The following is a 14,933-nucleotide window of genomic DNA, read 5'->3' on the forward strand; positions in this document are numbered from 1 at the left end:
GTTTTTGGGTTTTCAAAATGGCGTCTAATTCCTTATCTACCTATATTGAGCCCAAAATTAATCAGAAGCCAGTATCCTTGAAGTTGTTGTTCAGTAACGAGGATATGGAAAATAGGATTATTTTCTATGAACTGTTTTACTTTCAGATCCGATTTATTTGGGATCAAGGTTAACATACCCCCCTTTGCCCTTCGATTGAAAAGAACAGTATCCATTTACAAAAATGGGGTCGATAGACCAAGTTTCCTGAAGAGAAATTACATCAAATTCCTGCCAGATTTTTAGCCATTGGTCTTTGCCCAATTTGTTTGCTATACCCGCCACATTCCAGGTTGCCAAAAGGACTGAATTTAACTGCCCCTTCACTCGTTTGGAAATCGTAGGTGGTTCACTGATTTTAGATGGTATTTCTGCAAGTATATACTCAGGGGCTGGTGGAGAAGGCAGTCAATCACAAGAATCCATCCCGGAAAGAGGTGTAAATCTGTTTGTAAGTAATAAGCCAGAACGTCCCGCTGGGATCGACTTTACATTTGCCCCTAAACAACATTGGAGGGTTCGGAACTATCCTAGGAGGAGGGGGGTAAAAATAGCCAAGTGGGAGGGGGAGAATCCGAGTACCCTTAGGAGGGACTCTGTGGAGTTGATAAAAAAGAGATCCCAGTATTGTTTGGTTGTTAAAATTAATCACCGCACAGTCCCCCTCTAATATTTTTGGGGCCAACTCCACCCACCTTACCCTTCTTGCCATGATAATGTGGTCAGCTAACCATCGCCCCTCGCCCATCACCGCAAAAGTATGAAAAGACAACCAGTGAAGAGATTTGTCGATTAGCTGAGTTGTGTTTTCACTTTGATTCTCCCTCAAGGGGGGAACATTCCCAAGGACCAGTACCAGTGAGGCTGCCGAGGATGGTAATTGCAGCGTTTGAGACCGGTCATGAGCCTCCCCTGTGATCTTGGCCCTCTCCTGTGCTGTCTCCTGTGGAATACCAGCATTTCCCTCCACTAAATTAGATACATGTAAAGTATTAGAAGGCTTCCCTCTGGAAACGCGAGAGGGGATGGAGCACGGGCAGGTCTGTTGGCTCCGATTTGTGCAGTTCACAGTCCTTTGTAAAGTGGGCAGTTGAGAATGATGGTAAGGGGCAAGGGAAAGAGTATGTCCTTAGGGTGTTCAAGGTCAACTTGAAGTGGGTGAGAGGGTTACGGGGGAAGATCTCCGCCAGCCATCGTAGAGGAGAACGAAACCCTCTCCAACTCTGTCTCACGTGGTAACTGTGGTCTAACCAGTTCACCCAAACCCTCTAGTTTAGATAGCCTCACTTCAATTTCTGTCAGTTTGAATTGGATAGGGGCTAATAGGGCTGTAAACATGTTACAGGCTGTAACCATGTTTTCCATCCTGTTCCAAAAATCCTCTCCGCCAAATACGGGTGGCATCATAGGGTGCCCGAGGCTGGATATGGGTTGGCTTGACCCATGTTCTAGCTCTCCAGTGCCCTTAGATCTAGCAAGTCGGGGTCCTTTTTCTTGTTGTTTTTGCTGTTTGAGTTTGTCTGCTCGCACCCCTCCTTCTCTTAACCAGTGGTTCACTGGTGGTAACATCAATATGAGATTTGGAAGTCTGAGCCCTTGTAGCATTACTGGGCCCGTTTTGAGTATCCGTAATAGTTGTGTCCAGAGATTGGGGGGAGGGGCTGGGACAGGTCCGGGGCCAGGGCCTGGGCCTGGGCCTGGGCAGAGTCAGGGTCAAGCAAAGATGGTTGCAGGGCACCCTCTGATGTTAATAAGCCTAACGAGGAGCGTCTCAGGGTAAGGACTGGGTCCAAAGAAAGTCACTGTTCCTGCGTAAGCAATGATTCAGCCCTCATAATGAAGGCGTCCAACGTGCCCGCTACTTCCTTGCGCTTAGTCATTCTACTTTCAGTAACGGAGAAATAGACACCAAGGAGAGGACGAGTGGAAAATAAAGTGCTAGGGCTATTCAATAGGATAACAAAGACTACGGTACCTGAGGAGCAAGACGATCCGCCTTCTAATACGTAAACAGAATGTTAGGGGGGGGCCCAGCCTCCTCTGGGCGTGGACGGGCCAGCCCAGTGTCAATTGTTATTCCATTTTAGCAGGCATGGCTATGTCTTTGGGTAATGTACAATACACTCTTGCCTCATTAATCACAATTATTACTTCTGAATCATTGAGAGACAAAAGTGGCAGTCCATGATCCAGTGTATGTAACCAGCAGGTAAGGATCTGAAGGCATTCCAGTAGTTATTACCGTACCAGTCATCGAAAGTTGGAGGTAAAAGGACCATCTACCCTAAGCAGTCTACATGATGCTTAATAAAGCCCCAGTGCTAGCAGGGTGTGTCTGATCTGTGTGGGTAGGACTAGTGCAAAATCCAAGGGTCAGCCGCGCTCATGCAGGTGTTGTGCAGTTCGTCCTAATATTTCCCATTCGCAGCAGACAGTCTGCTAGCTGATTACAAAGTCTCTGATAAAGCTGGATAATAGCTCCAGTAGGGGTGTAGGGCCAGAGTTATAATTGTCCTGAAACAAAAAGCCCACTGAGGCCTGTCAGGCATCAGCACTTCCCGTTGAGCCAATTGCCGTAAAGGGACTTCTGCAGCGTCTGCCCCAAATCAGAGTCTGTTCCAGGCAGAGCGAGCCCAATCCAAGATGGCCACTGCAATTTTATGGAGACAATTAGCCCTCTTTCTGTGGCCACTGTTCTCTGCTCCCTCGTCCTGCTGCTTCTTCCGACACTTATCAGCTGCCACTTCTCCCGCTACCCTTCCTCCATGGCAGGGGCAGCTCTTATGGTGGGCTAATGAAAGCACTAGGGCCCTTGATGATGTCTGATCCTTGCAGCTCAGCCCCGACTTGACACTGGGTCTTCTTGCATCTTTCCTGGGCTTCACACGGTGCAGTGGCCTGGTCTACTCTTGCATGTGCCCCTATTAGGCAGCAGGGTTGTGCATGTGGTTGGTGGAGGTCTTCAAACTGCCACTCTAGATAGTCATCATGGAGCTTTAGGAAGAGACCGCCATCTTCCTCGGCCCATGACTCTGCTCCCCTAATGCTTGTTAAGTTCTGAAGTCAATCATATTATGGGCCAACTGTGGCAATTGACGAACACCACATTTTAACACAAAATGCCTTTGTTCAGTTTGAAACTGGACTCTCAAGGTGACTGTTTGCTCCATATACATGAACATCGCAATGTGTCCGTGTAAAAACCATGAATTCTGCAATCCATCGGCTGGCAAAGTGGTTAAATCCTTGCTAATGTTGTGTAGTAATGTGCATGAAAGGTCTTCTATTACCTGTGCAGTCCCAGCAACTGCCCTACTGAGAACAGGTGGTGAGATGTTTCAACGGTTGACTTTTTGTATTTGAACATTTTCACATTTATCTGGTGCACATACGTGCTAGGGCCCCTGATGCCAGAGGTCTGTAAGCATACTCTGTCTCCAAACTTAAAGATGACTGACCAGTTGGTCGATGATGCATTACACAGTATCTAAGCCCATAACCATCTCCACTGGCTCCCTGTGGCACAGCAGATCCAGTTTAATGTCCTTCGTTATACAGCTGGAGCCCTCTATGGTATAGGACCAAACATTTTTCAGGATAAACTTGCTAGATACGTGTCTGCACATGTATCGTGTCTTAGCTCCTTGTGCCAAGTCCAAGTTTCGACCTTTAGGTGATAGGTATAGAGGATATGCCTTTTCCATCATAGCAAGTTACAGCTGAATCTTCTCAAAGATTCATCATGCATGTCTATCAATGCATTCATCAGGCATTTCAGAAAGACCTCAAGACTTATGTATTCTGTAAACCTAGTAATTTTCTTCAGTCACCACAATCTCTGCGGTTGATTACAGTTCTGTCATCAAGAAGCCTTTGGGCACATGCTGCGCATTATAGATGCCTCACTTAGAGCATTAAAAAAAATATATGTTTTGGTTTTAAAATGTCCATGTTCTGCTGGAGGCCTACTTTCATACTAAAATGTTAGCAATGTGAACTGTTTAAACTATCGTATTGGACTAAGTCTTCTGAAACCTACACTGTTGGAGATATATTCCAGCAGTTGTTAAGTTTAGTTAGCTGCGTTTTTTAAAAAGTTACCTGTCTCCACTAACGTGGGTTTTGAAAAGTATTTATCCATTCCCACAGACCTGGCTCTGTCTTTGGTCTTTAAGAGCAAAAGAGTTACCTTACCACCTCTCCTCTCCACTCTAACCACACATCCTCCTCTCAATGCCCTACATTTCTGATGGCAGACATTGATTTGGAAATGAAATGGGAAATAAGGGCTTTATATACTGAGAGAGAAAGCAAGATGTCGTTCCATTAAATTGCCACGTTAAAACTGACCAGCCCAAAATTGGGTTATTTTGATTACGCTGACTTTCATTGAAAATATTATATATTTTATGTCACTACTTTGCATTCATTTGCTGGGCTGTTTATTATTGGTACATTTTATTGTATTTATTTCATTTACTGTCATTGAACACTGTGTTATATATTGCATGTTAGTAATGCTAGTGGCTTATTCTTTATTTTTATTTTGCTATGCTTTATTTCATGCTGCTCTTTACCTTTGCCAAAAATGCAGAGAGCTTTATGAAGTTGTAGAATGACTTTTCCATTTCCATGACTTTTTTTCATACCTGGATATTCTCCCCTTCCTTTTCTAATTCATCTTTGTACCCTGACTAATATGACACTGCTTTGCATTCTGCTAAGAGATCCCCTTGTATGTATTAATGTTGCTCTTTTTAGGTCTTGCGTCAAGCGTTGCAGTGCGCAGCACTGCTCGCGCAGCGCGAGACCTTATGTAGGGGGTTTTGAAATCTGACCACACGCTCGTGCGTGTGGTTTTGGTTTTGGTTTTGCGTGTTTTTTTCTATTTTTAAAAAAGGCACGCGATTGGGCAAAGGCGGGCGCATGTCCCGTCTTTGCTCCGCTCATTACCGTCCGTGTCTAGCACGCGCACGTTCACCTCGCTGCCTCCCTCCCTCGCCTCTGCTCCTCTGTGGTGCGCTCGCGCACCACTGGTTTCGATTCCCCTGCTCCTCTGTGTTTAGACTTCTAGTGCGCGGCGCTCCCATTCATCCCCAACCAACGTAGGTATAGTCGATTTTATACATTATGCAATTGGAGGGGGGGGGGCGTTGTTCTACAGTCCTTTGCTGAGGGATGTGCTCCAATCTACCAGTACCCTGCACCTGAAATCCCATGCTAGGGAAGGGTTGTGGTTGGAGCATTGTTAGTTGCAGTTAATCAGAAGGTTTTTTTTCCGATTTACTTTTACGAATATTCAGTTTATCTCTCTATGAATGACGAACCAATGAGTCATTGCCCTTTGGATCATTCTGCAGCCGGTGCTTTACCCCCTAAGCTATATTATCACTATTGAGCCCAGACCCACACAGATCTCTGCAGCAGGTACATTACCTCTCTGACTTATGTTTTGTTTTACCAGCAATCTGGCCTGCATTTACTCCCCTGAGGTATTCTGCCCGGCTGTTGCACTGTGACTAGCTGTTTCTACATGGATCTACACAATAGATGGATTAACCCACCAAGCTATCTTACCGGGTTTAACACCTAGACCATCAGGGTGCATGCGAAACAGGCCTCTGCTCTGCTCCAGACTTGTAAACTACGATGCAACGTTACAACAAGCACGTGCAGCGCCCCTAATCTCTCATAGATCTGTTCTTCCCCGTTTAGATGGTGTGAAATGTCCACCTCCCACAGGCACGCAACGCCCATTGGTCTCAAAGGGCTTCCCGGGCTGAGACAGCGTCTCGGGCGCACACACAGCCGCACCCAAGTACTTCACAGGTCTTTAAAAGACCTTTTGCTTTCTAATGAGGCTTTGTTGCTTTTCACCCCTTCTTGGAACCCCTGCATCTTCACTCTGCCTATTGCTGGAAGAGTTAGGTATCCCCCCAATATTTTTTCAGACCCCCCCTCCCCCAACCCCACCCTCAATCCCCCCCCTCGCAAAATTTGACTCTAGTTTCGCCTCTAACCTCCCACGCCGAAGGAGGCTGGGCGCGGCAGATATCAATCACACGGGGCATATTTACACAAGAATCGCCTTTTCGCCCAGTTTGGGTTTTCCTGGCAGTGTTTACTTTGGACAAAGGCCGCCAAGAAGCTCGGCTTTCCAGCAACACCCAGCAGTTTTCCACTATAATGCCCACACTTGTAAAAATACGCTGCCTTGCAAACACACCGAAAATACTAATAGTACCAGAAGGCAGGGGCGGACTGACCAGAGAAATCTGGAAATGTACCGGCTCGCGAGAATGGGGCCTCTACATGGGACGGGTGCATGGCAAGCACTAGGACTCTTCAGAGACAACTGTGCGCTTTGTAAATTGACGTCAAGGTCAGTACTACATCAGGCCAGTGTCAGTGAAAGCGGCTGATTGGGCTAGGACAGAGTCAGTCATACATAAGACACACTTCTATTGTCTGAAAGGCAGGTACGGCTGGGAGTAATAGCTGTGTGTGACCGAAAGTGCGACATTTTGAAATGCCATTAAGGCTGAGAAAGAGCCGCCCACCCAACAGACCACTCCCCAAGACTTCACAGAGATAGTCACATGAGAAACAGACTAGTATCTTTAACAAGCATTGACATAGCCAATAGGTCTCGCTTTTGGAACCTTATAAGTTTTTTTTAAACAACCACTTACCGAGGATTTGATAAGTCCAAAAATCCATTGTTCGAATGCGTTTGCACCCCTCATTGAGCTCCACTCTGCTGGTGACCCCACTTCTAATACCCTACTCCTAACTAGAAAGTCTAGGGGGTTTTGTAAACCTTTTAGCCAAGCTTAAAAATTACTGTGCTCACAAGAGCCTTGAAATAAATATTTTAAAAATAAAGTACATGGTCCTAAACCCCCACAGGTCCTTTAAGGGTAACCTGTATTAGGCACCACATAACTTGAAAAAGTAGAGAGCTTCGGCTACTTGGACATAAGGGTGCATAGCAGATCGTCATGGGGCTCACAAATATAGAAGTGTTGATCTATTCTGCAACACAGGGCAGGCACCCTTTTAAAGTTTAAACTCGCATCAAACTCCAGATCTGTGTCCCCAGCTCTGAAGATTTTACCAAACCAGATTTCAGACAGCAGCCCTTTATGGGGCTGAGATATGGGGTTATGCCAACACATCGAATTGCGGCCTACAAAAATCCTAACCTAAATTTGTGAAGAACTATGCTAAAACAAGCATTTACAATGCAATAGGTCTCGCATTACTGAAATCCCGAGCTCTTGGCATTGCATTATAATGTGCAACGCCAATAGCTAAAACTTTTATTAATGCAAGACATATTGCATTGCAAATGCTTGTTTATAAGGCGGGTGCTATACAATCTAGAAAAAGTATTATGTATTCGAGATGATAATCAGAGGATGTGGGGCTGCTTTGTATATGTATTTTGAATAATGTTTTTAGGACATTTTCATGTATTATATCTACGTTTATGGCTGTTTTGTAATATGCCCAATAAAGTTTAATCAAATCGAGTAGTAGTACTTCGCAAGATCTCCTATCGGAGGAAATGACAAGACAAGGTAGAGCATTTGCCCATCACATGCTTTTAGGTACAGACATGCTGTTACAAAGCATGATCCCATGTTATTACAGGGACAATGTCAACACACTCTCAGACCATCTAAATAAGTGCATGTCTGTCATTAAATATTTTATTTGTTATAAAAACTTGGTTGCTTTCAAATTGGTCTTCATAGCCTTTTCTGTTTATTACTTAGGTATCCAAATTCCTGAAGTCCTGTGCGTACTTTCTTATGTCCTGCCTACTGTTTCATACTATTATTGTATTATATGGAGCACCACTTCTGGAGTAAGTATTGTAAGCTCATTTGTCTTTGTTGCTACATGAAATTTATTGGTTTCTTCTGCTATTAAGGGAACTTCCTTCCTCTCAATTTATTACAATCTTCTGTGCCCAAGTCATTTGTGATGTTCGAATAACATGCTATTTGCTTTCAACTGAATTTCTTTAATCTTTGTGGCATTCTGCCCCTTCTCTCAGCTAGCTATACGACATTTCAGAAAATAGCCAACATGAAGAACCCCAGCCTGACTAAAACAGGCTGTTGAAACTGCATTTTTGTGAGTTTCCAAATTAAGTAAAATCCCTTTCCTTCAAAATATTGACAAAAAGGTACACTAGCAAAAGAGGGTGGAAGCAACAAGAAAATAACATGAACAGGTAAGCTGAAAAAGGTAGCAGATTAATGGAAAGGGGAAAGATGGATATTTTAGGGTATGGGTAGGGAACATGCTATTGTAAAATTACTACAGCATACGGTATGGATAGTGGTGAAAAAAAATCATATGTAATAAGGGCCAGTGGTTTGGGTGGTATGACATATGGGGGTAGAGGTACTACAGTATTGGCATGGTAGAGGTATACATTTTGTAGGTAAGAGTAGAGATATCAGAATGTAGTGACCAGGTAGACTAAGTTCTAGACAGTAGTAATGATACTAGCAGATAGGTCGGCATGGTGGTAAAGGGTACAGGTAGATGTAATGGTAATAGGGTATAGGCAGCCGTTGAAGTACTATGACCAAGGTAAAGGTGCTAGGCATAGACTGGCAAAAGACACAAAGGTAAAGTAGGAATACAGGTGCAAGCAAGGGTGTAGAGCTACATAATTAAGGGCAAGTGTAGAGGAACTAGGATAAGGGCAGTAGTGGAGGTGTTAGGGTAAAAGTAGGGGTAGTAGTAAAAATTACCTAGGTGAAAGAGTAGTATAGTATCGCCATGGGTTGACGTACACTGGAGTAAAAATATTATAAGTAGTAAGGGTACTAGACTAATGGTGTTGGAGAGTTACAGGGGTATATGTGTGATAGACATTAAAGGGTGTAGGTAGCAAATTCAGAAAAAGGGTATTGTCAGGGGTACAGCAGGGAGTAAAAAAACAAAGTTGAGAGAAATCAATCAACTGTGGTGTAGGAAGAGTCACGAAGAGAGGAAATATGGGGAGGGGAGGAATGAGAGTAGACCAAGAAGAGAAACAAGCGATATATGAGGTCCTGGAAAGAAACAGTGCAGCAATTTTCTTTCTTTTTCTTGACATGAAGGGCATTATTGAAGATAGATTTGAGCTGGATTTAATCTTTTTAATTAAACATTGACATAAGCATGGAGCTAAAAATTACATTGACGCAATCAGCCAACAATAATATTTATATTCTTCCTGCTGCAACACTAAACCCTCACTTGTTACACTTGTAAATTGTATTAACTACCTCTTTTTAATGTTCCAGGCGTGTTGTCACGGAAATGAGACCTCTGTCAACACTTAGTACAAAGGAAAGATACTAATTTTGAAGTATAAAACTCTTCTAGATTCACATGTTATGCATTATTCGACCATCTATTGGCTGGATCAAAAATTGTTCATGTACAAACCTTTATCTGCTGGGTGTCGACTTAAGTGGAGTCCGTATGACTCACTATGAGGTCAGCCATAAACCTGCAGTGTCCAGTAACGTAACCTCCTTGTTTGGGTCTTTTTTTCCTCCACTAGTGGGTTTTGACATACATTGAGAACTTCTCAGAAGTCATCAACATGAGGTTGAAGAATCGCAAAAAAGGTCTGATAAAGGGTGATTGGCTTTGGTGCTGGATTTGAGGATTCAGGCTTTTTCAAGGGAACTTCAAAATAGTTAAATAATGTTCTATATTAGAGATGATGACCCTGAGACTCCACATCGCTATTTTATAGTATGAGCTCGATCTTCAAGTTTTGCCTTAATTGCCACTGAAAGATCACGCTGAATGATGGACACCCAGAGTACATGTTCTTTCTCCCAAGACTGTTACGCTTAATCTCTTTTCAAGCCAAAACCCTTGTACACAGGGATACAGTATTGCTGGCATATGGTGCACAGCAGACAAATCAGGGTAGTCATAACTTGAGACCTAAGAATGTTCTATCAAAGATCTAGGGGAGACTCGGGGAGAAAACCAAGTAGTTTTGGACCTCAATGACATTTCTTTGTGGAATATCACGGGCCATAGATCGTCTCACTCAGAAAAGTCTGACCTTACGTTTCTAGAGCCCCATAACAAATTAAGTGAACAAGATGAGTTGCATAAGAACAAACACTCCGTGCCAAAAAACAGTCAAAGTTGGCTGTCAGCACATCCCACACTCCCTGGTTCAAAGAAAAAGCCACTGAGACCAATTTCCCTAAGGGCCTTGGCTTGACTTCGGAAGACAATTGAACTTTAATGTGAAAAACAGTCTTTGGCCTTTAAAAGAAAAGCCACAGGCAGATAAATGATCTCAGCATTGTGACTTGGAAAGAAGACAAATGGGGCAGTCGTAGTCAAGACTGAAAACCTAATTGAAAAGAAAAGAAACTATTTATTAAGAAAGGACTGCACACAAGATACATAAACCCTTAGGGATAAAGAGACCACAATGAAGAGACGGAACACCACAAACAGAGGCAAAAGTAGGATACATGACACCTCATAGCCTGGACATGAACCAGGGAAGAAGGTAGATAGGTAATGCCATAAATACACCAGGAGCCAGATCCGGAATAGAAAGCTTTGGTTGATGTTCAGGAGGAGGAAGAGTCTTTATGGGAAGATATTGATCGAGATTCCCCAAAGAGAGAAGCAAGCATGTATCCTTTCACTGCATCTCCTCTAGTGACATGTTACTGTATTATGGGTTAGTTAAGAAGGCAGCCAATGCTTTAGGGGTACCAACGAAGGTGAAGCAAGAGAAAATGTTTATTGACAGATATTCTAAGTCCACTGCATAGAAAGAACCAGTATTTACCAATGTCGCCAAGTATTTTGTAGCAGAGCTGAGAGCATTTCATAAAACCAGCAACGTCAAAGGCAGTTGCCCCACTAATTCAAAATAGTTATAAGTCATCGCTCCAAGACCAACAATATATTAAATCTTGTGTAGCACCTGATTCCCTTAAAGATCTACAACAAGACACAGAGTGCAATCCCGAGCTACACAAGGGCTACCGCCAGACAAGGGTCAATAACAGGTGGGAATGAAAATGAAAAAGGCAGCTGCTGCCCAATGGCACAATTCAAATTCTACTGTGTCACCCATATACTCACCTGAAATGGGACAAAATTGAAGATTTAATTACACATTTACATGAAGAGCTCCAGAAGAAGGCTAAAGCAGAAGTAAAAGAGGGGAAAACAATAGCCAACTCATGCCTAAATGCAGCTTTTTTTAGTGTGTTGACACTGCAAGCAGGTACCTTACTACAAGAACTGTACTACATAGGCATCAGGGTTTAAACAATTTAATATAATAGATATGCTTTTTACTGCCAGCCGTTTGTTTGGACTAGAAGTTGATCACTCTGTGGAAGACATGAAGACCAATGTATCCGCAAAGGCTTTGGGAGCTTTACAGACGGGGGCACATGTTAAAAAACAAAAGAAAAGATGGTTCCCCAGATGGAAGAGTACAAGGTAGACAGTCATACACATCCCAGTTACAGAGACCAACCACAGATGTGCCTATTACTGAGCTTTCACAGTGGCAGCAATCCAGTGAAGGACAGACCACTTTTCATGGTAGATGAAAGACTAGAGGCCACACTACAAGACTTTACGCCACAAATTTCAAAATGACTTTATGAAGCATTCCAACAAACACACCAATGGGGAACTTCTCAGCACCTAAGAATCTATAATGAATACATGGCTGCTAAACATAATCAGGCAAAGCTGTTGCATAAAAGACTTGCAGAAACCATCAACCGCCAGTCAAAAACTTAAAAATAGAAAACCACACATTTTTCAGCAAGAGGTGCCAGAATTGTTACAAAAGGCTGGACTGTGGCTCACTGGTTAGAGGCGGCAGACCCGTAAGCAGAGGACGCCCGGGACCAGGGTTCGATTCCCGACGCGGCAGGGTCGTGGACCAGGGTCAGCGGGCTCGATAATTCTCGCCTCGGTGCCTACTCCAGTCAGGGACCACACTCGGCAACTCTGGGCATTAGCTTGCCTCATCTTCACAACGGCCCCCCCCAGACCGCCGGGGATGCTTGGTCGCACCTTAGAGATACCCATTAGGGACCATCTCTCAGGGTGAGCCAGGACGGGTTCCCAAGCGGTCGAAGCGCGGAGATACTCCTCCGGGAGTCGATTCTAGCGCTATATAAACCCACAATTAAATTAAATTAAATTAAACTGGTACTCCTAGAGCACTCCTAGAGCGGGGTCAACACTGGTTTGCATATGGCTGGTTCCTGTCAGAGGTGGCATGGTGGGCAAAAAAATGATGAACTGAAATACGGTCCAGAGTAACTACCATTAGTTGAAACTAATTCAAGCATTCCACCCATCATTTGTTGTATCCTTCTTTCAAAAGCCAATAAATGCTGCGGAGAGTATATTTCATACGTTGGATGAGCTATAGTGTTCTGATAAAGGCAACAAAACACATCAGGAAATTTAAACTATCCTTTGTAGGACATATACCATGAGTACTTAGTGCACAAGTGACTAATGGGACCATTGTCAGTTTGATAGTTCAGGCTATACCGATTTGCTATGACTAGCAAATGAATCTTGAGGTAAAGCCAAAAAACACTTTCTGGTGGCAACAGTAGCCTTGGTGTATAATGTATCTTTACAATTCATATGCATGGCAGAGACCTGATCATCCAGACACCTGTTCACTGAACCCTACGGTGTAGCTATATATTCAAGTAAAGAAACTTTAGTAGGACTATTGGTGCCACGTCATTTGTTTAGTACTGCTCTTTCTTCACACCTTCCCCCCAGGGGAAATCGTACTGCTAAACAATCGGTGCACAGCATGTGAATCCAGAAGATGTTTATGCTACAAAAGAAAGCAGTTGCTTCTAAGAAGGTTTTGCAGCTTGAAGCTGTTCTAGATTCTTACATGACACTATGATTGTCTTGGTGAAGAAAGAGAGAAGTGTTTTAAAAAAAAAAATGTATAATAATCAAAAACTGACATTTTTGCAACAATACCTATTCAATGCATGGCACAATGTTAACAAATGGATTTACCAGTTGTCTAATCCCAAATTAGCTAAACCATAAAGGTCCAAAACTGGCTGACTTGACTTACAAAAATGTATGCCTACTTTGTGATTTTAAGTCTGCCTTGTATATGAAACTCCTCTGTAAACAAAGGGCAAACAGAATTGGCAGTCATGTTTTTTTCTTTGTCTGGTAGATTTTTGATAATTTGTATAACTGTGTCTCTGTTATAATTAGTACTGCTCTTTCAACTTCCTAGTGTATAGTTAAATCGCTACTGATGAACAGGAATCCCTCCTACCTAGATTACTAATGTTTTCAATGGTTAATGGTTAGCAAACACTTTGTGCTGCAAAGTTTTCTTGTATTAATGGTCCACAGGAAAGTAAATAAATCAATCACATTCTTAGGTGTTGGAAACATTTTGGTACCAGTGGATATGGCTGCATTGTATTGGCCTACACCATGACATCTGCTTATTTGCACTTTTAACCTGCATTGTCCACTAAAGCCATGTAGTGTCAACATGTGAGTTATATACATTTTGTATCAAAAACTGTGCTGAACATGACAGCAATTTTATTGATCCTATAACCATTTTGGATACTGTTGTCACCAAAAGGATTGTGGCAATTCTGTATGTGCTTCATCATAAATCACATTTAGAAAGAAAAAAGCCACCATTTTTAATTGTATATCCTTCTAAAGGCCTGCTTTCCTCCTTCATTAACAACTAAAAAGAGCTTCCAGAAACATTTTAATTCTCTCCTTTGGAAGTCTGAAAAGCGATCATGTAAGATAGCATAGCCTCAGTGGTAAACTGTACAGTCAACGTAAGCCAGCAAAGCTGATTTTCCCAAAGTACAATGTAGTAGAAATTGAAACATAGTTAATATTTCTGCTTTCTAGCGAAGGATCCTCTCAGATATCAACATTTCTTTTCCCTTTTCTCTTTTGAGTCAGATTTTTTATTCTGGTCATGTTATTCACCATTATTTGGGTTTTTTCTCATTCTCTCAGCTCATTTTCTTTGCTGACAGTGTTAGGTTTTTCAAAAAATTTCTGACATCAAAAAGCATCATGCTTTCCCTTTTTGTAAAGTGCCCATCCTTCAAAAGAAGAGAACTGACAAAGACGATCAAGGTCACTACATTTTTGTGATTGTCTGAGAGTGATGTCATTGACAAATGTTTTTTAGTCCGAAGATATCACGCACTACTTGAAAGGGAAGAGAAGTAATTTGCTTCTCTAGAAAGAGTCTGCTGTTATGTTTTGTTCATCTCCAAAGCATGCAGGAGTGAATACCTGTGCCGCAATGCAGAGCCTGAATGTTTTAATGTTTTTTATTACTAATATGCTAGAAATCTCACTATCCTGGATTACTTTTTGGTCGTACCTGCTTCCAGCTCTTAGCTGTGGAGTGTTTGACCTTGCTATGTCCGGTGTTCAAGTGCATAATGCACATTTCTATAAATAGTTATCTTACTCCAATTTAGATGCAACTTACTCTTCAATTTCCACGCTTAAAACAAGCTTACTCCAGTCCTAATCCACAAAATTATTTTTTCCACGATTGAGCAGGTCTTACTTTTGGAAAGTCATGAGAAAGTAAAACCTCAGTCTGGAGCAAGACAAACATAATCTTAGAAAATGCTAAGGACTAGGGATTAATTAATACTAATACAGGACGTGATCACTCCTGCTCGCAAAAATGCTGTGTGTATGGCACCTAGAAATAGAGGAGTAGTTTGAGAGCATTTTTGCGTAGCATCGACAAACGTTATCAGTTAAAGTGATAGGATTAACTGTGACATTAAAAGAATAATTTCAGTTATACAGAC

At 42.5% G+C, this 14,933-nt stretch overlaps 1 protein-coding gene across 3 annotated transcripts in view; it reads left to right on the forward strand.

The window, feature by feature from the left end:
- Positions 1 to 14,933, forward strand: part of PIGF (phosphatidylinositol glycan anchor biosynthesis class F) — a 103,725-nt gene that overhangs the window by 20,102 nt on the left and 68,690 nt on the right. For all 3 annotated transcript variants that reach the window (XM_085612760.1, XM_085612759.1, XM_085612761.1), the window contains exon 3: positions 7,821 to 7,912. In XM_085612760.1, the coding sequence (XP_085468886.1) occupies positions 7,821 to 7,912 (92 nt within the window). The remainder of the gene's footprint in view (positions 1 to 7,820; positions 7,913 to 14,933) is intronic.

Source organism: Triturus cristatus, chromosome 6 (assembly GCF_964204655.1).
Source record: "Triturus cristatus chromosome 6, aTriCri1.1, whole genome shotgun sequence".
Taxonomy (NCBI): domain Eukaryota; kingdom Metazoa; phylum Chordata; class Amphibia; order Caudata; family Salamandridae; genus Triturus; species Triturus cristatus.